The sequence below is a fragment of the Erithacus rubecula genome, assembly GCF_903797595.1.
Source record: "Erithacus rubecula genome assembly, chromosome: 8".
In the NCBI taxonomy this organism is placed as follows: Eukaryota; Metazoa; Chordata; class Aves; order Passeriformes; family Muscicapidae; genus Erithacus; species Erithacus rubecula.
The window spans coordinates 28116726-28141320 of record NC_136659.1 but is presented as its reverse complement, the minus strand read 5'-3'; the positions used below and the strand labels follow the sequence as shown (position 1 = coordinate 28141320).

Below are 24595 nucleotides of genomic sequence, written 5' to 3'. Positions count from 1 at the left end.
TGCAAACCCCGGGTTCTGCCTCTTCCCCCACTGCAGAAGCTGATGTTCATCCTTTCAGTGGTCCTTGGGAGAGCCCCTGCAGTGCAGGTGTTTGAGGGGTGGTGGCAGAGAGCAGCTGGAGGGGCTCCTGCATCCCTGCTGGCTCCTGGGGCTCTCCTCTCACCCTCCTGTCCCCACAGGGCATGGCTTCGTGGGCTACTCCGAGGAGCTGATGTTCAACAACACTCTGCCCGACTACAGCCAGGGGGAATCCTTCTTCACTGTCTTTGGAGTGTTTTTCCCAGCTGCCACAGGTACAGTTCAGTTTTATCCTTGTCCTTTTTCCCCCCACAGGAACATCTGGGAGATGAGCAGAGCAAGGGGAGCTCCTCTGGGCTGTGGGTGAAGGGAGCAGGATTGTCCTTGGCCATAGCAGACACAAGTGGTTATTTCAAATCTTCAGTTCCCTCCAGCATCTCAAATTTTTTGAACTCCTGTCTTGTTCTGTTGAACGTGCTCTTCTGTCTCTGTGGTTAGAAACTGTGGGTGAGCTCTGTGGGTTGATGGGGTTCTGTAAATCCTTCCCTGCCAAGGACAAGGCTCAGGCACTGATCTTGGCCAATGCTGTCAGGGCAGAAGGTATCAAGCCTGTTTAAAAGAGCTGATCATGATTTAACATATCAGGTGAGCCTTATGACTTTCTTGCACTGTGAGAGTGGGAAGAGCATAGGAGGACTCTCTCTCCATCCTTACCTTAGCAGGTGGCTGAGCTGGGCTGGTGCCATTGCTCATGCTGGACCCACCACTCGTGGTGCCATGGGTTCATCCTTGTGTGTCAGCAGAGCTCATATTTATGAGATTAATTAGATACCCTCATATTATTAATTCCCTTAAATCTCCAGGAAGATGCATGGCCCCTTTCCAGAGCTGACAATCTCCAGTGGGAATGCAGTAACTATCAGTTGAAGTTACAATACCTTTTGTTGATGCTGGGTGTTTTAAGCTATAAAAAGTACTGATCATAAGCAGTTTCCATAGTAATGAATCCTTGGATTACAGAATGAATTTTCAGAGGATCAGCTCTAAGCAACTCACTGAAAGTTGCAGGATTGCTGTGAGACAAACAGAAGGGTTTTGTGAAACAGGTGGGACTGGAGGAATGGTCTGGTAGCAGAAGGCACTTCCTCGGGTGCACCTAGTGCAGGACTTCATATGTTCATTTGAGATCCTCTCTCCCACCTTATCAGGCTGGCTATTGCCTCTGTAGACTTCCTCCTGAAAAACTCACCTTCTGAACTATTGGCACCATGGAGAAGATGTCTTCTGTTCTCTTTTTTGTTGTCATTTTTGACTGGCCCAAGTGAGTCTCCAAGAGAAAGAGACCTTCCTTGTGAGCTCTGCCACTGGTATAGCAAAGCAGAGGTTTTTTTCAGTTTTTTGGTTATAGAAGAAGGAACAATTATGACAAAACTGTGCAGAAAGTTATGGTGATTAACAACATTAAATGATTTTTCGTCACTGCTAATGCTTGGCTGCTAGGAAGAATGCCAAAGCTAATAGATAAAATTTGTTTAAAGCCCTGGCAGCCTGTTGCTCTGTTTAGTTAGCACTAGTAATACCAGTAGTAATGTCAAACATTTTCTGAAAATACAGTTTGGAATGATGTATAATTACTTTGGTTGTTAACACAGCTTTTTCATGTGCACCTTTTAATTGCCTGGTTATTTACAGGATTTAAATTATTCCTTCAGAGTAGCAGTGCCATATAACATCACTATCACTCCTGTCATTGCTGTTCAGAGCACTGTGGAGTTCAGGAGCCTCATGAAATGCAGGGCTGTGTTTGGTGCTCTGCATGGAAGAGTTTGTGGTCTGATAAAGGAATTTCTAGGATGGGAGTCAAGACTTCTCTGCTGCCAGTGTGATGCAGAGGGTGAGCAAGTGGCACTGAGTGACAGGGACAGCTTAGCACTGCTCTCAGGCTGTCCCCTCCAGCCTGTGGTCCTCCCCACCACCATCCCCCAGGGGCACCCACCTCTGCTGGAACCCCCACAGTGGCCTGGCTGAAGCACTGGAAGCAAAATTCTTTGCCTTAAGATACAACAGAAATTTGGGGAGAGTTTCAGCAAAACAACACGCTGTTTAGTTTTGAGGGGTTACATTGAGCCACTCTGAAGCAGTTCTTTGACCCACAGCAATGTTCCATTTATCTTTTATTATTAAATGTTGTGTTTACTATTTTTAATTTTTAGCATATGCTAGCTTGCAATTTAAGATGCTATTTTGACAACAAAGTCCTTAAAAAGACTATTTCGGAAATTGTGAAACAAATGTTTGGGCTTTCTGAGATGAAATGTTCCTCTTTGAAGTGAAACTATTTTGATCTCTTCAGGATAAGCTTCTTCCTCTCTCTCTGAGATGGCTATCTGAATCCAACCAGTTTGAGTTTGGTCTCTGGGATATACTGAACAGTGGTTGCTCATTTCCAGCAGACACAGCAGTGGAACAGGAATGTCTGAAGTGCAGGCTGGTAGCTGTAACAGCAAAGAGGGGCAGCCACTCCAGGAAGGAGCAGGAGCTGTGGGGAGACCCAAACAGGCAGGAGGAGCAGCTGGGGGCATGCTGCAGGTGGTGGGTATAGGATGGCCATCCCAGCCCCTTGCAGACCAGCAGCATCAGGCTGCCTCCTACGAGCATCCTCCTTGGATTGCCTTGCTTCAGGTCAGGTTGTTTTCTCTGTTCCTCTGTGTTTCATTTGCTCCAGCAGTGCCAGTGAAGTTACCCCAGTTTTACAGCTGAGGGCTGATAAGCAGAGGCAGGTCTGTGAAAAAGCTGTTAAACCATTTCAGCTGGATGCTCAGTGCAGCTGGTTTTATTCCCTCAAGTTTGTCAATTAATCATAGGGAAATAGCCAAGAGATCCAAAACATACATCTAGAGCTTTTCTAAAAGGGGGAGCATGGGCATGGAAGGCTTGGATTTGCTGGCTTCAGTCAAAAGAGTGAAATACACACTGTGGGAGAAGTGAACGTGCCCCTGTAGGGATGCTGTACATTAGCCAGCTGTTCTTCTGCATGTTTGTAAATACCTTCTCAATGCACACATTTTGCTGCTGTGCTGTGATAGGTGAACACCTGGATACCCACCCAGCCAGGGCTTTTCAACAGGGAGGGAATCTCAGGGGCTGCCTGTCCACAGGCAGCTCCCAGCAGCAGCCACACAGCCATCAGTGCATTTTTGAACTTAAGATAAATGCTGTTTCTGCTGTGCACAAATTGCTTCTTTACTCAATCCCCAAGGTATTCTGTCTAATGAAAGAAGTGTGCTGTCTTGTGATACAAGAAAGTAAGATGTTGTTTGAAGTGGCGTTAGTGGAAAATATCACTGCACAGAAACCAGTTCTGAAATAAACCATATCTGGCACTTGCAAAATGACAGCAAATAGATTTAAAAGTTTTGGGCTAAGTTATCAGATGATGTAAACTGGCACAACTCCATTGAAGTCTATGGCGAGGTTCCTGCTTACATCAGTGGAGAAGTTGGCCCTTTAAAAAAAAAATTAGCTATGAACCTTATCTAAGATTTTCCATTCTTCACCTCCTGGGTGAAGGAAAAAAAACACCTTTCCTATTTTATAGCATGTTCAGTGAAAAATGCACTGGGCGTTGACAGAGTGATCATATCTGCAGTCCTGAGCCATGGCTGGGGGCTGGGGCTCTGTCTGACACCCTGTAGGTGGTCCCCTCATCCACCACTGGATGATGCCCAGGACCAGATTACTCTGGGAATAGCAGCAATGTACAGACTGTCTCAGCCATAATTTCCTGGCTGGGTTGACTGTGTTTTCATGCTTCTTTGTCCAGAAGCTTTGTCACTATCTGCTGCTCTCTTAGATAATAGCCAGTGTGGAAAATCCAGCCTGCTATCTCATTGAAACAGAGAGGTGGATAATTTTCTCCATGGACAATCTGCAGATATGATTGCTTGGGTTCAGAAGGGATTGGCCATTTCCCTGGGGATAGGCCTGTGTCTGAAGGAAGGAACATCCCAATTTCTCTTGAGTTTTAGATGCAAGTGTGGGGCTTTTCCTCTGTCGAGCAGCCACAATCTCTGACAAGGCTTTTTGTGGCTTCTTGCAAGTCAGATCAGTTCTCTGGCAGGGGGTGACTGAGGCTATGAATGGTGGAGATTGTTTAGGATGTTATTTTTTTAATTAGTCAGGTTGTCCTTTAGTTGAAAAGTGGGTTGCTTAGCCAGCTGCTTGCAAAAGACCCTCTCAGAGCTGCTCTTTGGCAGCTGTCATGTCTGGAAAATTCCTTTTTGGGATGTGGTGGAGAGGTGTCTCTGATGTTATCCATACATCTGTACTACCTGACTGTCCATACCTTTGCACTGGTCGTGTCAGAGTCCTAATTGCAGCACAGAGGAGCTGGCTTTGGGCTGAGTGGCTGAGAACATCTGAGTTAGTTCCCTCTGTGGTGGCCTTGACCTTTGGAACCCATGAATCTCTGGTGACCTCGTGGGAGCCCTGAGAGAAGCTGGTGGTGTGCAGTGGCCTGGGTGTGACCCCTGGACACTGGCAGGCAGGAGGTCAATCATCAGCCTCAAGATCCTCTTTATGTGGGCTCTGGGAAGTCATGTCCTGGCTGCTCCTGGGTGTGTGTGGGGCTGGGGGAGGGAGGCAGAGAGCTGTGCAGTCATCACTGTGTCAATGACTCACAGCTTCAACTCTTCATCTTCAGTCCAGAAAATGCCATTTTGGTGTTTCCCCAGTGCTTTGCTGAGGCAGGACTTTGGATGAGGAAGAGGTGACTCAAGCTGGAAGATTTAAAGGTGGTGCCAGATGTTTGAGAAACTTGGCCAAGAAGCACATGAGATTAACAGCTGTCTTATTGACAATAGTTTGTTCTCTTTGGAAGAAAAATTCAGAGAATTCTGAGTTTTCTGCTTTGTCTCCAAATTGCAAAGTAGCTTGTCATCAAAGAGTGCCTCCTAGACACTTTATTTAGCATATTTGTGACCATTTCCATGGACTTCTGCCTTCCTAACTTTTCTCACCTTTAGCTAAGCCTGTTGTGCAGCTCTTTAAAAGAGCAGTTCTTAAACACTGCATGGAAGTTTTATCTAGAGAAAACTAGAGCAACTGACAGGCTTTTAGCTGTGCTGTTCAAAGTATATCCACAAAATAGTCTTCCAGGAGAAAATTAAGAACTCTATTTGTAATGCTTTCAGTATGGTGTCAGGGATTCAAATCTGGTCTGAATTTGGAGGAAAAGCTCTTCCAGGAGCTGAGGAATGCCAGGATTCTGTGGGGACCAGGGAATGGGGCTTTGGTTCCATGGTGGAGATGACAGCAAAAGATGGCTGGTGAGTGGACTGATCAAGGGGGAAAAAAGAGATGATCAAGGAAAAAACATTAGTAATAAATAAATAAAGCCCTGGTTGTGTTTGGCAGCATGAGAGTGCCTTGTGCTCATGTATGTGCTGTCCTCATGACAGGACAGTGAGGAGGGGAGGTGTTACAATTCCCTTGAGCAGATCTGGAGATGGTGCTATGCAGATGCACAGCAAAGCCTGGGACAGAGCAGAGCAGTTTTTGTTCCATGATTAGCAACCCAACCATTGCTGGCAGCTCATCAAAGGCCAAGGTCTGCAGGGAATAGGGAGGGCATCCATCTGGCTGATTTGGGTTTGTTCCTTTACCATGAGATTGATCCCACAGCTCTTGTCTATCCTTCATCTTGGGGAAAAAGCCCTTCCAAGCAGCCATCAGTGTCTGAGCTTTAAAATGCAGTGGGCTGTTGCTGATTTAGAGCTGTAGTCACTCAGATGTGCAGCTGCAGAGAGTGACTTTGTCATTCTCATGCCCTCTGGACACGAGGAGTGGCTGCTGGGCTGGCATGTGCCCTGTCCCCTGCTGCTGGGGCTGCCAGATGCTGTGAGTGCCATGGTGCTGGCATCCCTCTTCCCATTGTTCTGTGCTGATCTCACCCTGGCCCCAGGGACCATGCCACTGCTGGCTGGCTGCTGGCCCATGTGTCCTTGTGAAGACATTAGTCTGACATCCCAGAGGGGCACTGATGGGCAGAAGTTAGTGTCCTGAAGCCTTTGGTGATGCTTTCAAATTGTCCAAATTCTCATCAGGATTGGAAATTGCAGATTTTTCTTTATTTATTTTTATTTACAGCACATACCTGATATCTTCTATGAAAATTTTTGGCATAATGTGACAAGGGAATCTCTGTTTTCTTGACAAGTCTGCTGTGACTCCTTCAACAATGGACAAAACTCCTTAATCAATCTGTACCTTGGCTTTCTAGTCTTAATGTAGAGACTCTAATCCATTTCCCTCTCTTGAGTCATTAGGTGGTCATTTTTTAGGCTAAGAGCTGTCCCTGATTGTATAATATCCTGTACTCTGGCCTAAAATAACAGTTCAGTATTTTATTCTTAGTCCTACCATGTGTTTTCTACGTGACACTGGGACAATCACTTGCCCTCTTGGTGTTTCTGTTTTCCTATCTGCAAGGCAGAGATAATGCCTACTTCCAAAGCAGATCTCTTGGCTGGAAGGTGCCACCTACGTGCTGAGAGCACTGTTATTCCCCCTGCTGATGTGATTATCATTTAATGTGGACAGGACAGTCTGTTTTGTAGCAGGGGCTGTCCCCTGTGAATGCAGGGACCTGTAATGGATCTGGTCTGGGGGATGCACCACCTGCAGCATGTGCTGCCCTGATGAACAGTGCATTTCTCTTCTCCACAATTGGGTAGCATTGTCTCCTCTTGGGTTTGTATGAAGATAAGATGGGTTTTGTTCACATGCTGTTTTCCCCCCAGCATTGTTCAAACCAGACAGAGCTTCTTTGACATGTTAGTGGTGACTTGCTTCTGTTAAAGACATGAACAGATTTTTACCAAGCAATTGATGGGAGCCAGTATTTGTGTGGCAGTGCAATGAAGTGATATAATTATTGCTCTGAAACAATCAATGAAGTGATTGATTAAATTATATTACATATTGCAGTGTGTATTATATATACCATAACTTAGACTGACTCTAAATTGCACTTGTGTCTGCAAAATGTAGGTGTGATGGCTGGGTTCAACATGAGTGGAGATCTCCAGAAGCCTTCTTCCAACATCCCCGTGGGGTCTCTGGCTGCCATTGGCACCTCGTAAGTCACTGATTGAGGAAAATCTGCTCTGGAGACTGCCCTGAGTGTGACCAACCCATTTCATATTCCCATCAGCCTTTTATTACTCAGCCATCTGGAAAATTAAAGTGTGGCTCTCGTTCAGATTGTCATCCATTGCCCCACATACTCTGGGTGGGCTGGGGATTTTTGTTGGTGTGGATGTGCTCAGTCTTTCCACTGCTGGGTGGGATCTTGCTGCTGCAGCCTGCCTGTCCCAGAGTGGGATGCAGAGTTCTCCAAGGCTTGGCAGGGGGATGATTTTTTCATTCACTACTGTTGATTCCAAAGGGAGGGTTTTGTTGCTTTCCCCACCCCCCCCCTTGTGTTCTTTTTCTATATAAATAGAAAAGAAATATCAAAATTTTGTATTTTTTATTACTGGAAAAATGAGGCCAAGAGAGTTGAGATGACCTACCCACCTACAAGGCAGGGGAAACAGAAGCCCTGCATGACCAAGTCTTGTTCTTCCCAAAGAAATGCTACTTCCCAGGAGAACTTTTCACTGCTGCATATTAACAAAAAAAAAAAAAAAAAAAAAAAAAAGAAGCCCTCAGTAGGTTTTCCTGCTTGCTTTCATTGCCATCTAAATTGCCTTTGAAATAATTTCTTTTAATTGTGTACCAATGTTCAGTCAGGAAGTAAGAATCTTCACAATTTGGAGGGATTCCTGCTGAAATTGGTGCTTGTGTTAAGAGGGGGGATTCCACAAGACACAGAAGTATCACATGAACCCATCTATCCAAGGCTGTGGTCATTCCCTTCTCTGCTGTCTGGGCTTTACAAAATTATCCCCCAGCCTGAGCATGGAAAGCATTTGACTCTCCTAGTGGAAGAATTCTCAATGTTCTTGTCTTGCTGTGAAGGAATTGGTTTGTTTTTGTTGTTTGCAGGTGGTTTCTGTACATGGTCTTTGTTTTTTTGCTGGGAGCAGTTTGCACTCGTCAGTCCCTCCGCTATGACTTCATGATAGCAGAGAAGGTAACTCCTGCCTTTATTTAGTGCTGCTTTCAGGCTGCCATCTGCCTCATTCAGTGCTTGAGTTTTCCAAAAGCCTAAGGAATCTGGGTACACATCCCTCATTAAAATTCAGGGGGATTTCCCTGTTGCAAATCCCAGTGTGCAATTGATTTGAATAGCCTTGCATTCACCAGCATATCCTGTAATGCCAAATCTTGGCATAATCACCCAGCAATAGCTTTAAGAGCTAAAGTATGGTAATGTGGTCTAATGATAAATGCTGTATTTTATTCCATGTGTCCTTTCTCGTTGTTGAAAGCTCGGACCAAACTGAAATCTCTAAAGAACCCCCCTGCTTATCTTTACTAAGTCAAGCGAAGCTCACATTTCCATATCCAGCAGGCTGTAATTGCAGGGTGAGCAATGGGATTATTAAACTCAAGACATTCCACACAGAGTGTTTGCACCAGGGGGGTTGTAGTGTCACACACAATGAACCACTGCAGGCCTCTTAAAAGGAGAGCAAGAGATTTTGGTGTGTGTCACTGTCTTTCTTTGGGTGGGATATGGAAGGGCTAATTTTTTTTTTTATTTGGTATTATCCAAAACCACGCTTTCACACTTTTTTTTTTTTTTTTTTTTTTTTTGTGATTCATTTGAAGTTGGGAAGTTTACATAGTTTGATCTGTAACATGGTTTTAGTCTAACATATCAGTTTGAAACTCTGGCTTTGTTTCTTAATTCCAGCTCTAAACTTCTGCTCCCCCCAAATAAACTCCCAATTATTGGTGGGGCTCTGCCACTATCTGCTGAGGTAAAAAAAAATCCACCTCTGTTTCAGAGAAAAAAAGAATGAACCTGCCTTCTCTAAAGCAACCTCTTTGTATGTCAATGACTTAATGGGCAAAAAGTGCCAAAAAAGTAACAAAAAAAATCAGCTTTAAATGAATCTGGCGAAGAGAAAGAGATTGTTAAAGCTGTGTTTTAACTTCAGAACCCTCAGGGGGAAAATGAAAGATCTAGTAATGAAAGAGAAGATATTTAATAATGTCATATACAAAAAATAAACAAGCAAACAACCCCTCTCTGGAAAATCAAATTCAATTTTCATTCCCCTAATATGTAACAAAGAAATGGTGCAATATTCATGTTTGTTCTTTGAGTTGTTACAAGATGTTTTATATTTTAATGACTTTGGAAGAAGAGGGGGAGAGATCATTACTCCTCCAAACTCTCTCTTTCTATCACAGGTGAGCAAGTGCTTGGCTGCTTTTCTCCATTACAATATTTGTTTGGCTTTTTAAACATAAAAATGAAATTGTGTAATTTCACTTCTAATGAGCTCCAACTGCCAATTCCTTGCAATGTATTCACACTCCCTATGTTCAAAATGCACAGCAAAACCTTTCATCAGCCTTGGTGAAAGGGACTCTTCCCCCCTAACCCTGATTTGAATGTCAACTAGCACATTTAAATGCAAGCATTTTTGGCAGCTAAAATAATATATGATGTCTGGCACAAGTGTTTGTTTCTTCTGAGTATTTCTCAGAGCAGGGCAGGATCAGAGGAGAGGGGAGGGAGGATTCCCCTCTGTCTGTCTGCTGGTCTGCTGAGAGCTGGTATCTGCTCATCTTTGCCTCAGGTTCCTTCTGTCCCACAAGATACAATTCACAAGGCCAAGTGGATTTTCATGGGGAAACATTGTGGTAGGAAGTTTGAACAGTTCTGGATCATGGCATTCATTTTACATGCCTTCCCCAACAGCAAGTTTTTTATGGCTTTTTACCCAATCTCCTTTTTGTTGCCTGTGGATTTTGTAGACAAAAAAAAAGAAAAAAAAAAGTCAGATGTAGCTTGAATAATCTTTAGTATGTAAATTTTTGTAATTCCTCCTAATAAGGCATGTGCCACCAGACTTCAATGGGGGCAGAAGCTGGGAGGAGCTGTGTTCATTTAGACCCTCTTTGCCATGGAGGGAGGGGTGGGAGCCAAGGACCTGTGGGATGCAGGGGACCTGCATTTGGTGACATCCTCTGCCACAGATATTTGTCTGCACCTCCAGCACTCCAGAGGAGAATGGGAGTGTTGGATTTGGACCAAAATGTGGGTTTTTTCTCTCTGCCTGGCCTTTGTGCTGGAGTTTCCCCTGTGCCTTGCCATTCCCAGTGCCTGGCTGCTGGCTGTCAGACCTCTGTGCTCTGCACTACTTGGGGGTGTCTCAGGTGACCCTAGTCTTTGCTTTCCTCATTTTTCTGTCCATGTCCTCACACTGCAGTGCCAGGAGCACTCCCATTTCAAAGCTTTCTTGCCCAGTGTTTATATTGTGGGGTTTTGTGTGTTTGGGTGGGGTTTTTTTAGACACACTGTCTGTGCTTGCAGCTCTTGACAGTGGGGACTTGCTTAGGGGGATCCAGTCCCCATTTCTGTGTGACAGACCAGAACTGTCCTTCCTTTCCCTGCACACCTGCAGGAGATGCTCCCAGCTTGAAAGAGTGCCTCAGAAACCAGTTCTAAAACCAGCCTACTTAGCACTTTAAAATTTTTTTTTAATGTTTCATGTTGGCCAAAGGAAATTCTTTTCTCATTGAAGACAGGAAAATAAGGTCATTGTATTATATCCTTTGGAGCATGTTTTTTGAGATGCCATTTACTTAAGTGGCAATTTTGATTTGGTTTTACTGTGGGTTTTGTTTCAGGTTTGGTTTTCCCCTCTGAGACAGAGGGGTTTGTCTTCCTGTTTTGGATGGTGGGAAGCCTGGGCAGCTTTTCCTGTATGATGTGCTCTGTATATAAGTGATCTCGCCTGAAATAAACTCACTTCCAGTTACTTAGGGGGAATCTAAGAGCTGCTGCTTTTCTGCAATTGCACCAAGTGACAAAGAATGTCTTGGATATGAGCTTGTAAAATGGTTCTGTCGGTACAGGATGTTCAGTATTAAATTACTTTTATGGGATAATTTTCCTGTATTAATTGCTTGTACTTTATACCACAGACCAATTAAATTGCTGCTTTCCCAGGGCTTGCTCTGTTCATTTAACAATGTTAGAAAATATATGTGATCTCTTAAAATACATGTATTTGAGACTGCTTGGGTGTTTTTTAGGCATAACATAACGAACTTTGCATTCTCTCCACTTCCTCCAGGTATCCTTGGTGGGTTTTTTGTTTTTGCTGGGGCTGTACATCTCATCCCTGGCCTCCTGCATGGGAGGGCTGTATGGAGCACCCAGGATCCTGCAGTGCATCGCCCAGGAGAATGTGATCCCCATGCTTGCCTTCCTTGGACGTGGGGTTAGTCATCCTTTCTCTGGGATTGCTGTCAAAATTCTCTTGAACTTAAGGAGCCAAGATTTCTATGTGCCTGTAGAGTGAGATGGGGGAAGCATGAAATGTGAGGAGGGGAAGGCTCAGGATCTGGTATCCCATGCATAGGCAGAAAAGCCAGGAAATGGGTGGTTTTATGAAAAAAAGACTATCATCCAACTGTGGCCCTTTCCCTGCCTGTCCCCTGCGTGCACTGCCTCTGCTCTGAGCCCTCCCTGGGGTTTGGCTCTGTGCAGGAGCAGCCCTGGTTCAGCATCACAGCTTCTCTCTGTCCCAGCATCTCTCTATCCCAGCTCTGCTCCCTGCCCTGGGGCTGTCCTGCCCTTCCTGGGCTGTCATGGTCCCTCCCTCCCTCTGACCCATTCCTTCAAGGTGTCCCCAGCAGGACAGGCACTTATGGTGTAACTTTGCCTGTGGGTTTTTTTGCAAACAGCTTAACCATGCTGGTGCTGATCCTGGCCATGACCAAAGGAAGCTCCTCCCTCTCCCCTGCCCTCCTGTCCAAGCCTGAAGCTTTTGTCCCAGCACTTGGTGAAATTGATGGTGACTGTCTCTTTACCTTTTATCTGTTTTCTTTCTTATTCTTCTTTCCTGCACATTTTCTTTGATCTGTTCCTGTCCTCTGTGGTAACCTCAGAGCTGAGTACATGTCCAGCTGTGATGCTGTGGATTCAGTCTGTGTGCACTGGAGAGGAGGACACTTCTCTGCAAGATAAGGTGCCTTCAGGACACTATTAAATAAAAACAAAGAATGGATTTGAAAGGTTAAGTCAGGGGTCTTCTAAGCTTTAGATATCATTGAAACAAAGTCTTAGTTGGAATATGACAAGAAGCTTTTCCCTTGCTTTGTGAATAGTCTTTATGCACGAGTCATTCTGCTGATATCAGTCACCAGGGACTCTGTAGTCTTGGGCTATACATCCATACATGATTTTCCCTTTTTCTGAATAGGGAGAAAATAATTCCATCACTCTCAATAACCTGCAGAACTTAACTGTCTGTACAGAGTGTCTGGAAAAGGGTTACAATGCTTTGCTCCTTCAGAGTGGCTTAAACACACAGAAAAATATTTTTCAGTGTTGACATTTATGAATGTTTAAAAAAGTTTAAGTATTTTGTAAGTGTAATAGTTTCCTCTCTGTTATTTTATGTTTCTCAAAGCAGTTTTCTAAACTAAAAGTTACAATAATACCAAGAATAATAGTAGTAATTGTAGGGAAATCAGGTGCAATAATGACTGCAAAAACATCCAGCTCCTGAAGGCAGCTTCCAGGTGATCCCAGAATAAGCTGTTCTCTACCTGGCAACCCTTGTGACATTCTCAGTGGTTTAGCAAAGTTGATTCCCTCTCTTTTCTGATAGTTTTCTGTCTTTCTGTCAAATTTTCTGTGCTGAACTCCAGGCAGAGGGTCATGATGGGAAGAGCTCAAAAAGAGGAGAGAAATCAAAGGCAGAAGACTTCCCTCCCTTCCTTCTCTCTGCCACCTTGGGAATGGTTTAGATTTGGTATATGGAGAGTGAATAGATTTAATTTATCCTTAGCAATTTACTCCATGTCAGTTCTTCTTTTTCATGGTTGAAGAAGATGGTGTGGTCAGAATAATCCCAGCTGATGGGAAGGACAGAAATGTTTTCTGTTCAGTTAAATCCAGGCCAGATGCATCCTGAGATCATCCTATCTGTTCCTCATCTCAGTACATCCCTCTGATACTGAAGATGCTTTCTGAGATCTGTGTTCCTTTGTCCCTGAGATGTATTTTTGTTCATTCTGAATAGATGTAATGGTCCAGAACGTGTCCCCTTTGCTATTAATAAATAAGAGTGGAGGAAACAGAAATAGTTTCCATTTGAGCTGTGTGTTTATTAAAGAAGTAAATGCAGTTAAGTGAAAACTTCAGATATTTTATAAGATATCTTGTAGGATATTTTAAGCAAAGCCTTTACACAGCTTGCACAGGCTTGTCAGGTGGCAAAATGGCAGGATGGTGCCTGGTGCAAGGAAGGGCATGTTAGACCTGGGATTAAACTTCATGAGCCAAACTCTTGGGTATTTCCACCCCCAATTCTCTTTCTTTTGTGCCTCTTTCCTTCTCCTTCCCCTGACTTCACCCAGTCCCAAAGGACAGCAGCAGGCAGTGTTCCTGCTGGCTGCCTGCCCTCCTGACAGAAGCCTGGCACTGCTGGGGCTGCCACCCCAGCCTCCTCCTGCCCAGCCTCAGGCTGTCCCAGCTGCTGCTGGGCTGGGGAAGGAGCACTGGGATGGGTGGAAGGAGCACTGGGATGGTGGAAGGAGCACTGGGATGGGTGGAAGGAGCACTGGGATGGTGGAAGGAGCACTGGGATGGGGGAAGGAGCACTGGGGTGGTGGAAGGAGTACTGGGATGGTGGAAGGAGCACTGGGATGGTGGAAGGAGCACGGGGATGGTGGAAGGAGCACTGGGATGGTGGATGGAGCACTGGGATGGGGGAAGGAGCACTGGGGTGGTGGAAGGAGCACTGGGATGGTGGATGGAGCAATGGGATGGGGGAAGGAGAACTGGGATGGGGGAAGGAGCACTGGGATGGTGGAAGGAGCACTGGGATGGGTGGAAGGAGCACTGGGATGGGTGGAAGGAGCACTGGGATGGGGGAAGGAGCACTGGGATGGTGGAAGGAGCACTGGGATGGGGGAAGGAGGGGAACCCCACCTGCAGGGGCTCACAGCCATGGGCTCAGGGCAGGGCCAGAAGCTGCTCATGTGCAGGTGCCTCATGCAGGGGGCTGTTTCAAGGGCAGCATGAGGGAGCCTTCTGGGTAGGCAGTGATGCAGAGTCCTGTAGAATAATTAGAGATGAACAGTTAACTCTAATTAACACATTTTATTGCCTGATTTCCCATAAGCCCCACAAATCTTTCAGAAGGTTTATTGCTGCTTTAATGACATTGTTTCACCATGGAGATATGAGTGAGAGTGGATGAATTTCCCAAAGACAAAGCTTGAATAAGGCTCAGGGATGAAGCTCAACAGCTTTCGGCTTTCAGTCAGTTCTTTAATTTATTAGGCCTGTGAGCCTCTGTTTGCACATTCATGCATGTATTTCATGGCCAGGGGGGTACTGCAGACAACCCAGATAACCACATACAGCAGCTGAGCAAGTGGGGAATCCTCATGGCAAGGTTCATGGTTATTAATTTAAATGTAATTTTGTTTTATTTATGAACTAGAAAGGCCCCAACAAGACTCCAGTGGCTGCAATTTGCTTAACAAGTCTCATCACCATGGCTTTTGTCTTCATTGGGCAAGTGAATGTTCTTGCTCCCATAGTCACCATCAACTTCATGCTGACATACATTGCTGTGGACTATTCCTATTTCTCACTATCCTTGAGCTACAACATTCAGCAGAAACCTGAAGAGACCCAGATGGGAGCTTCTAGACCTGCTCACTCTTCCCAGCCTTTAATTCTCCACAAGCCCCCCAGCCCTGCAGCAGATGGGGTAATTCAAAGCAGGTCAAATGGCACCTTGCTGGAATTCAAAAAAGACATGGACCAGCTTTTTAAATCATTTTTCAGTGAGCCAAGTTCTTGCAAAAGAGAAGGAGCTGAGAATTTGACCCGAAAGGACAAACAGAAGAAGGCAAAGAAGCCAGCCAAGCAGACATTACAGGACAGCTTTCTCCTGGATCTCCAGCATGCTCCCCTGGCTCAGCACAGCTGGGATGAGACCACAGAGCCCCAGGAGAGGCAGCAGGATGTGGATGAGCAGGGTGGGCAGTGGGATGCAGGGGGAGCTGCTGGGGATGCCCAGCACACACCCAGGATGCTGGAGCAGAGGGAAGAGCTCTGCAGGGAGGTGATGATGCTCCCTGGCCCAAGGGGAGAAGGTGAGAGCTCCATGAGATGGACATCTCCATGTTCAGAGCAAATTGTTTATAACCTTGGTCCTCCCAGTGCTTTCCTGAAGGCAGGCATGAAACGAGCTTTATGTGGGGCTGTCATTCAGTGATTCATGGCAATAATATCATTTATTCCAGGTGAGGGTAGAGTTCATTGCAGTACATCACAGGAGAAGCTCCAATGCAATTTCCTACAGAAGATTAATCACAGGAAAGCAGGCAGGACTAAATTTAGTGTTGGGTTGTTTACAGTACACTCATAATTCTTCCCAGGCATGCTGAATGCTGAACATTAAAAAGGGTTTAGGTGTATCTTGGGATTTACTTCATCCTGGTGTGGGGTAGGATGGCTGGAGCTGTGTGATTCTAACACTCAGACTGTCAAAATGCAGGACTCCACAACCCAGGTGGAGTGTGTAACTCCAGATGCAAAGGTGAAGATCTGAGTTTGCTCTGTTGGTGATGTGGGTGTTTGATACAGCACACATTGTCATTCCCAGTGCAGGAGTGTTTCATCAGCATCTGTCACTTTAGCTTCCTAAACCCCTCTGAGGGAGGAAAGTATTATTTTTCTTATTTCACAAATTGTGTCATTGAGTCAGAGATAGATAGATGCAGCCTTCAAATGGACTTAGTAGCTGAGCAGGAAACTTTTTTGTTTTTTCCTTGCACTTCTTTTCAGTTTTCATTTTAGAGGTTTTGGTGTAACTCTGTCATACCCAGTTAGAATTTTTGCTTTGGTTCCTGGAATCTGGTAATGTAAAGAAGAGGAAAAGAACCCACATTATAGCTCCTTTCTAATTTTTTTTTTCATTTTTTTTAGAATCATCTATAAAGCAACAAAATCCAGAACTGGAAATCCAGCCAATACCAGAATCTTTCTACTCCAGATTTTTCAGTCACTGGATTTCCTTTGCTGGTGTAAGTAATTTTCTTTTATTTTGAGCAATGGTTTGGGATTTAAGAAAACAGAAGGAAATTCATCACATACTGCAGTGTAAGTATTCCAGGACCTTAAATTATGGCTTTTGATTCTCAGATTCCAGGTCACCTGAACTAAATACTCAAGGTACAGTGCATCCAGCAGTTCAAATTCAGGGAAAGCCCAATGACAAATTAAATAACAACAGGAAAGCCCTAAAACAAATAAACAAGCTCCAACCAAATTCAAAAGTACAAATTCAAAGTCTGGAGTCTTTGGACTTTAAAGATGCATGGCTGCATGGGGAAAAAAAAAAAATCAATGTCTCTCTTTTCACTGTGTACCAGTCTGCTTTTTCTTGCTGTATAATGGACTGAGAGATCATCTTCAAATCTGTGTTGCTTTTATTAATGGGCCAGTTTCTGCAAGCTTGGGGTGAGGTTTCAGTAGTGCTGACTTCCTGATACCATCAGCACAGCTATGAAATTCCAGCTTTTGAGGGAGGAAAGAAGAGCATTCCTACAGCATGTTACTTTAAATAACTTTTAAATAGCTTCTGCCTCAAGCTGCTGAGAAATTTAAGACACTTAAATTCATCTTGGGAAGGTGGATTATTGGGCAGGGAAAGGGTCAGATATGCATAATGAATGAGCCATATGGCTTTGCTGCATGGATGAGGATTTCATAGCTGTGCATAAAATGTATCAAACCCACTCAAGCAACCCACCAAACCCCATTAGTTTAATCTTCAGATGGAGTTGGACACCTCAAATCCAAATTCAGCCCTGCTGCCAGCAGCCAGCTCCTTGTGAGGGTCCCAGTGGGCTGCAGCAGCAGGGTGGGCTGGGGGTGGTGGCCCCTCTTCAGGATGACATCTCCAGAGGCTGTGTGCTGATGCCACCTCTGGGTTTGTCTGATGTGCTCCCAAGTGCAGGTCATGGCAGAGCCACCAGTCTCTGCCTTTGGACTTGCTTATGGAGGTGATGGATGTGCTCTTTTAAGGAAACTTGGATTGCTGTCCATAATCAGGCTTGGGAGGAGGTTGCAACAGACCTGGGATGGGATTGACAATGCAAAGTAAAATCACAAGGGCAGAAATTGGGTGTGTTTACTCATCCTGACTCCTCTCCTCTCTGCCCTCTCTCTTTGAGCTTCACTGATTGTGTCCATTTGGACCATTTCAGCTCTTTTTTATGTGCTGAACCTTGCTGTTCCAAACATCTCCCATGGAGATGCTACCTCTGCCCTGTTTGTGTGCAACTAGAGCCAGACCTCCTCCTGAGCTGGTGAGCCTCTGGATGTTTCTCTTGGAGAAGCCCAGGTAGAGCCCCACGCTGTCTCTGGGGCTTGGGGAAGCTCACTGCAGCTGTCTCCATGCTGCTGAAGGTGACACTGTGACCCTGTGCTGTCCCTCCTTTGGACAGTGACACCAAAAGAGGCTCCTTGTAACCCTGGACCTTGGGAACCCTGGGCTTTGACTGTCAGCATGGTCTTACCTCCCAGACTCTGGGGTGACCCCAGTTGTGTCTCCCCAACAGGCAATCGTGTCCCTCATCATAATGTTTGTCATCCAGTGGATCTACACCCTAGTCAGCCTGGCAGCAGCAGTTATTCTGTATTTCTATATTGGCCAAGTGAGCCCAGGACTCCCTCTGGGTGAGTTTTTTTTTCCTGTATTATTAAACCTGTTTAAAAATCCATTAAGCTTTAATTTAACTTAATTAGGAATTGAGATTCTTGTGTTTAATCCGCAGGTGACACAGTGAATGGTGACAATTTATTTCATTGCTAGTTTTAATACATTTTCTCTAAGAGTCTTTAATTTTCTGTTAGATTCTGACTGTAACTAGCATTGGTTTGATAGTTTGAACATGGTGCTTGTTGGTTTATTATATCATGCTTTAAATGGCAAAACCAGATACTAGGATTTGATAAGGATGGCAGTTGGTAAATGTATCCCAGCAATGAGAAAAATCTGCAGTAAATAAGTTTTATTAAACCTAATCAATCTAAACCCACCTGAGAGAAGCTTAAGGAAAATGGGAATTATGATGAGTGTCTCATCAAATCTCAGCATTCATAACTGTGGAACAAGAGAGCCTTTTGATTCCAGAGCTAAACACATTGAATATGTTGGGAACATAATCTGGGAAAATACTTTTAGGCAGAGGGCATTAGAAAGATCTGTGCACATGATCAGCTTAAACCAGTTCAAAATTAAACACTGAAGCACATTCAGCAAGCAGCTCATAGGAGCCCACAGATCCTTGGCAAGGGGTTTGCAGTGCTCTGTGTCTCTGAAGGGACATGGTGTGGGCATCCTCACCTGCTCATGAGTATATCCATCCATCCATCCATCCATCCATCCATCCATCCATCCATCCATCCATCCATCCATCCATCCATCCATCCATCCATCCATCCATCCATCCATCCATCAGCAGGTGTGTGCAAAGCTGAGTGCATGCCTGGATATGCAGGTTTTTTTGTCCAGGATGAGAACAATCAAGAGCCTGTGTCCATTTGCAATACGTGCAGAATTAGCTAGCTGGGTTTATTTAGTGAACGATTATTAGACAGTAAGTAAGTAAATACTAGATTTCAGAAATGCAGAAACTAATTTCAGAAACCAAAAACTAATCACCACTTTCCAAACATTGCTCAGTTGTTATTTTTCTACTTTTGAGTGACTTCCTTTCTATTTATTCGTAGGAGATAGTTTAAAAAAACTGAGATTGTGGATAGTAGTTGCTAATTTTTATCTTTTGAAATATATAAGTTTTAATGAATTTATGGTCCCCATATATTAAACAAAACACAAATAATGTTTTCAGATATTGGATATTTTTTGGCTTGGTATACTCACTGTATTATATCTCTGTAACCTGCTTTTGAAATATTTACCAGAAATTATTTAAATAAGAATTTCTCTGTCAGTGTGTAAAGGGTTTTGGAAGCTGATCTGAGTAATAGCAGCATTATTAGACATTTTTTCTTGGTTTCTTTTGCACATGCATTCTTGTGCATGCAGTAAAACAGTGCATGCCATTGAAAATATTAGAACTGAATGCTCAAAATTCATGCTGATTTTTACTTGGCTGTGAGGGAATGTTGTTTTGTGGTCACAAGGCTCCCAAAGATCTATGAGTTTGTTCTTCAAAGGATCAAAGAGTCCTTTTATCTAGAAAGGCTGGGAGACACTGGCTTGAGAGATGCTCTGGGTTAGGGGCTGGAAGAAGACCTTGGGATGAGAAATGCCTGTGGTTACACATCCCTCCTCTCTCCCCTCTCCAGCAGCCTAAGCTGAACCCAGCAGCTGCTGACAGGACTCACTTCTCCCTGTCCCTCCCCATAAACTTCTGCTGCTTTTACTTCCAGCTCTGGCACTTCCCTGCCCCTGCAGGGACCCAGTGCAGGAAATGAACTCTACTGAGAAATCAGAAAAGAAATCAGTGCTGGAAATCAGAAATAAGCTAAGCCAGCTCTCTGTGGGGTCAGACAAGAGGGAATGAATGGTGAGACCACAGCCACGCTGGCTGAGGCTGGCTGAGTGGCTCCTCCTTCCCCATCCCTGCAGCGGGACTGGTTTTTGCAATCCAGGGAGTGAAATATGTGGATGAAATGTGGTGGATATCTGTGCTTTGCTCATGCCTTTCTGGGATTTCACAAGTTGTTGTGCTGGGAATGAATAGCTGTTGTCCATAGGAAATTTGAGTTCATATCTGGACAGTTGTTTAAAAGCCACAGCATGCAGGAATATTCTCACTATCACAAAATCTCTGGGTACTGCAGGCTAATAAGAGTTCTGGTTTGAGATTTTATGCAAAAATGCAGTGGGGTAATACTATTATGAGAGAATTAGCAGCATACTGACTTATCATGCCTTTTCTCCATAGGAGCAGCAGCAAATTTCAGTTTCTTTGGCTGGATTAAGTCGATTTTGATCACTTCATGCAGGTTGGTACCAGTCACTTGGCAGTGACCAACACGCTGATCATTGTTCCCATGACCCACTAATGAGCATAGAGAGGGCTGGAAGAACTGAACTGCTTATTACCTCAAGCAGTCTTTCTGCCCCTGCTTGCATGCTCAGGGTTATTCTTAATGGTGAAAAGAGCTGTTTGCTCCCATTAGCTTGGTATATGGTTGGCTGTGGAGTCTCCTCTGTTTTGTGTGTGGGAATGTCTGCTGATAGCCATATCTCAGTGCCTGAAGCTTTATCTTACCCCAAAAGTCTGTGCTCAAAATTTATGGCTCAGGTTGAACTGGAAAATCTGAAAGGAAATGAGAAATTGGAGACTCCCTCTCTTCCACCCATCATTCACTGAAAGCAAATTCCACTGGTAGTGGTGGAACAGGCACGCATGGCTTCTGTGTTCAAGTTTCAGAGAGGAAATCTGGGGCAGGGCAGCTGCAGTAACTTCAGGGAAAATAAGATAAATGGGGTCTTTGGTGAAGGAACCATTCAGTATTGAATTTACATGGGACTTCAGTAGCATTGTCTTAGGGTTTTAATTCCCAGAAGACCTTGAGGGTTTTTTTTTTTTTGGTTGGTTATTAACTAGTTTTGTTAAACTTATTTGATGCTATTAATTATTAATTCCATCACACTGAGTTTCCTATAGAAATTTATGAGCACCTCTGAGCAGTGGGCTTTGAGTTTCTTAGTCTGCTGAGTTTTTTCGGGGGAGGAGTGAACACTGCAGTGAGGACTGTGCAACATGAACTGCCATGCATTATATGTGCCAATTTGCTGTCTCCTTCAAAATAAATGAAAACCCAGGCAATTAAGTACATTGGTCTGTCTTTCCAGGTCCTGTCTCTGCTCACAGTTCCTATAATATGACCACATGCTTCTTGTAGCAGAGGTGGTTGGGGAAGGAAGCCAGGGATGAGGGATCTCTATGTCTCTCTTAGACGTAATAGTACTTAATTTTTACCTTAATTTATACCTTGATTTAAACCATTTAACAAAAGATTATTATGGAATTATGATGCCTTTGCATCTTCTCAACAGCTGAAGGGTTGAACCCTGAGGAGTGGGGAAATTAGCCCAGGGTTTGTCATCAGCATTTGGTGATGATCCTCCAAGTACAGCAAACTTGAGAGTTCACTGCTCTGAGAGGCCCCACTCAGAGGCAGGTGCTAGTCTAAGCCAAATGTGGGCCAGGAGAACTCAATGGGTCTCACTCTGGACTGCTGCTCACAGTGTAGTAGTTGCTTGGCTTTGGTCATAGTATTTTCCATCCCGACCACAATTTTTGTCAGTAACTTTCTTTGAATGCTCTATAACAAAAATATTGTTCCACTTGGATTGTTACTCATGCAAGAAAAATAAGTTTCCAAGGATATTCATTAAAAACCAGGAGCTGTTAGCACTAGTTCCCTGGAGCAGACAGTGTTTCTGATAAGCTCAGGAGGAGCTGAGCCCAGCTGCTGTTTGTCAAGAATTTCCCAGATCACAGTGCAGCCTGAGGGGCAGGGGGAGTGGGATGCACCACCACATGTTTTCTGCATATCTCATTTGGAATAAGGGATTATTCCCTGTCCCCTTGCACAGAATCTGCTGGACTGGTGACCCCAGCCTAAGCCAGGGGTGAGGAGTTGAGACTGGGAGCAGGGAGATGGGGCCATGCTGACTCTGCCAGAATTACTCATGGCACAGTGAGCCAGACCCTGCAGCCTCACATCCCAGGCAGCTCTCTCTGCTCCCACCCCAGGCAGAGTTGTGGCTGCTCATTTTAGCTCTGTGCCTCTGTGATGGCAGAACAGCATTTTCCTCCCAGTTTGGTGCATCTCAGTCATGTCAGAAATCCCATGAGAGTCTGGTTGAGGTGTGAGGTTTGAGAATGACCACGTGTGGAAAGGAGAAATTATCACTGCCTCTCATGTGGAGAGGTGCTGCTGTCACAGGGGGATTTTATCTTTGGGTTACCATACCAGCAAAGTCCTTGGCTCTTTGGTCACTGCAGTCAATGAGCAAAGACCCTGCCAAGGAAGGCTGAGGGGAGATTTGGTGAGTGCCCAACGTAGAAACTGCTCCTGTTTTTCTCCCCTCAAAGAGTGCAATCTCTGGGTCAGCCAGAGTTTGGTCACCTTATTCTAGTGCCAGGGCTCCTGTTCCTACTGGCACAGAGACAGCTTGGGCTCTGCTTGGACTCAGCTGGGTCATTGAAGCTCATCTGTGTTTTGCTGGAAGAAATTGCATTGAAGTAATTTAGAGGTTTTTTTCTAAGCCCTGTTTTCCTGAAATCCAGTCAAGATATTTTAATGAATTGGAGGAAAAAGAATACATCCCATTAAACTGCAAGGGAATTGGAGGCAGACAAGGGTTCTTGACACCTCTAAGACTCTTAGGTGCTTGATGAGGTCTTAGTCAGTGCTTTATTTGTCTTACAGTTTTGATTTAAAATGCCAAAAGGTTTTTTTCAAATCAGCTTCTGGGATGAAGAGATTGCAGGAAAATCTCCTGTTTCATTTAAAAGGTTCAAAAATTATTGCAATTATTTTATTGCTTAGGAAACCACAAAAAGGTTATTTTTTATTAGAAATGGTTTGTGCTCCTTCTTCTTTTGCTCAGTGTGGAAGGTGTCGACAGTCAATATCCAAACAGGAAACCCATTTGCTACAAAAATGTATATTTTGCTGTGTTTATTTGGGGAGAGGAAGTACATTTTTGGTGTGCCTTCTAAGAAAAATTCTTTCAGGTTACCTGTGTGCCTCCAAAGGACACTGAGAGGGATTTAGGCTCTCCTGGAATCACCCTGCCTTGTCGGCACAGCCGAGAGCACGGCTGGTGATGGGTCACAGCCAAGGGGTGATGCAGGCACCTCTGCTTCTCTGTTTGCAGGAGAAGGCCAGGTCCCCAGGAGCAGATTGTGGTGACACCATCCTTTGCAAGAGTTGGCATGGAGACCAGGCAGCTCAATGAGGAGAATGCAGACTTCGCCTGGCGGGACCGCTACCACCAGTCCTCGCTCATCCGCAGGGAGGAATTCGGGAGCCAGCTCCAGTGAAGGACACACACACATAAAAAAAATCAATCCCTCACTTCAAAAAGCATTTTGAAGTGCTAATGGCTGCCACGGGTGCCTTTTGATATACTTGGATATATGCACAGAGGATGTGAATAGCTATTTGTGTGTTTGAGGGTTGTTTGTTTATGTAAGTGATGACATTGCTGGGCTTCCAACCTTGCCCAAACTGAGGGGGAAAATAGAAATGAAAGGGCCAGTCCAGGGAAGTGATGAGTTACTGAAGACAGTACAACCCTTTAAAAGAATTCAATTATAGGCCCTATTGAGTTCTAAAAATGGTTGCTGCTCTAAAAGCTTATGCCACCCCATTTCAGATGTCCTCTGGGTGACTGGGGACGTCCTGCCTGGGAGCAGTGACACTAACAACAGGAGCTGTGCCCACTCCCACTGTGCCACGGATGGAAGTGACCTTCCAGGTCAATTCACTTCTCCTCTAGGCATGAATTTCTCTGCTTGTAATACAGTAATTTTCTACCTCAGCATTTCAATTATTGAGGTCTTAGAAAGTATTTTGAGCCATTAGACAATAGGCCAGAATCAGTGGGAAGTATGAGAAGATTATGAAGTATATTCACAACTGAAATCACACATTTAAATGCAGTAATGCAGGGTAATGACCTCTTCTGTAAAACTGTGAAATTATGTCTTGGAAGCTGTTCTTAGTTATTTCCCACACCCTTTCTGATGTGAGAGCTGATACCTGATGAAGTAGCTGGCCCCACTTAGAGCATCTCCTGGCTGAAGGGACAGATGGTTCAGAATTGCTTTAGCAAAATCAGTTCAGCCCCAGCACCACACATCAGTTCTGACATTATGAGGAGGGGGAAATCACTGCCTTTCACTTTGTTTAATCTCTAATAATTTCAGCCTTTAGATTATTTATTTCTTCTCTGTGCAATAAAAGCCTGAAACACCAGGAACTCCCCTCCATCCTTTCATTGACAATGTCTTTGAGCACCATTCCACTTGCCAGTGCTGAGTGCCCTGGTGTTACTGGGTGGGGTGGGTTCCATCCCATGGTTTGGCCAGCTGCAGCTTTGGCTCTTTCAGTTTTTTTACAGAGGGAGGCTTTGTGCTGACATGGAGAAAACAGCCACCCTGGTGCACTGCAGAAAGTGCAAGCATTTTTCAAGGTTGCAGGTCCTTGATTAAGTGCTTTTAACTTTAATTATCTCCATAGAGGCAAGAGGGAAGTTGTGTTGTGTGACCAGCTGTGAGCCACCTCAAATCAGTCATTCAGTGTTGGAAACACCTTTCCAGGATTTCTTCCTGCCTGCTTCTTGCTGTTAGTTTCCAAAGA

At 44.6% G+C, this 24595-nt stretch overlaps 1 protein-coding gene across 2 annotated transcripts in view; it reads left to right on the top strand.

The window, feature by feature from the left end:
- The window catches only part of SLC12A8 (solute carrier family 12 member 8), a 46038-nt gene extending 21827 nt beyond the window's left edge, over positions 1–24211 (top strand). Inside the window, exons 5-13 of one of the 2 annotated variants that reach the window (XM_079310833.1) lie at positions 180–293; positions 7069–7156; positions 8068–8155; positions 11280–11426; positions 14664–15324; positions 16160–16257; positions 17797–17914; positions 20155–20215; positions 23109–24211. In XM_079310833.1, coding sequence (XP_079166959.1) covers positions 180–293; positions 7069–7156; positions 8068–8155; positions 11280–11426; positions 14664–15324; positions 16160–16257; positions 17797–17914; positions 20155–20215; positions 23109–23274 — 1541 coding nt within the window. In that variant the 3' untranslated portion in view covers positions 23275–24211. The remainder of the gene's footprint in view (positions 1–179; positions 294–7068; positions 7157–8067; positions 8156–11279; positions 11427–14663; positions 15325–16159; positions 16258–17796; positions 17915–20154; positions 20216–23108) is intronic. The other variant, XM_079310834.1, reaches the window with a different exon arrangement.
- The last annotated feature ends 384 nt before the right edge of the window (positions 24212–24595 follow it).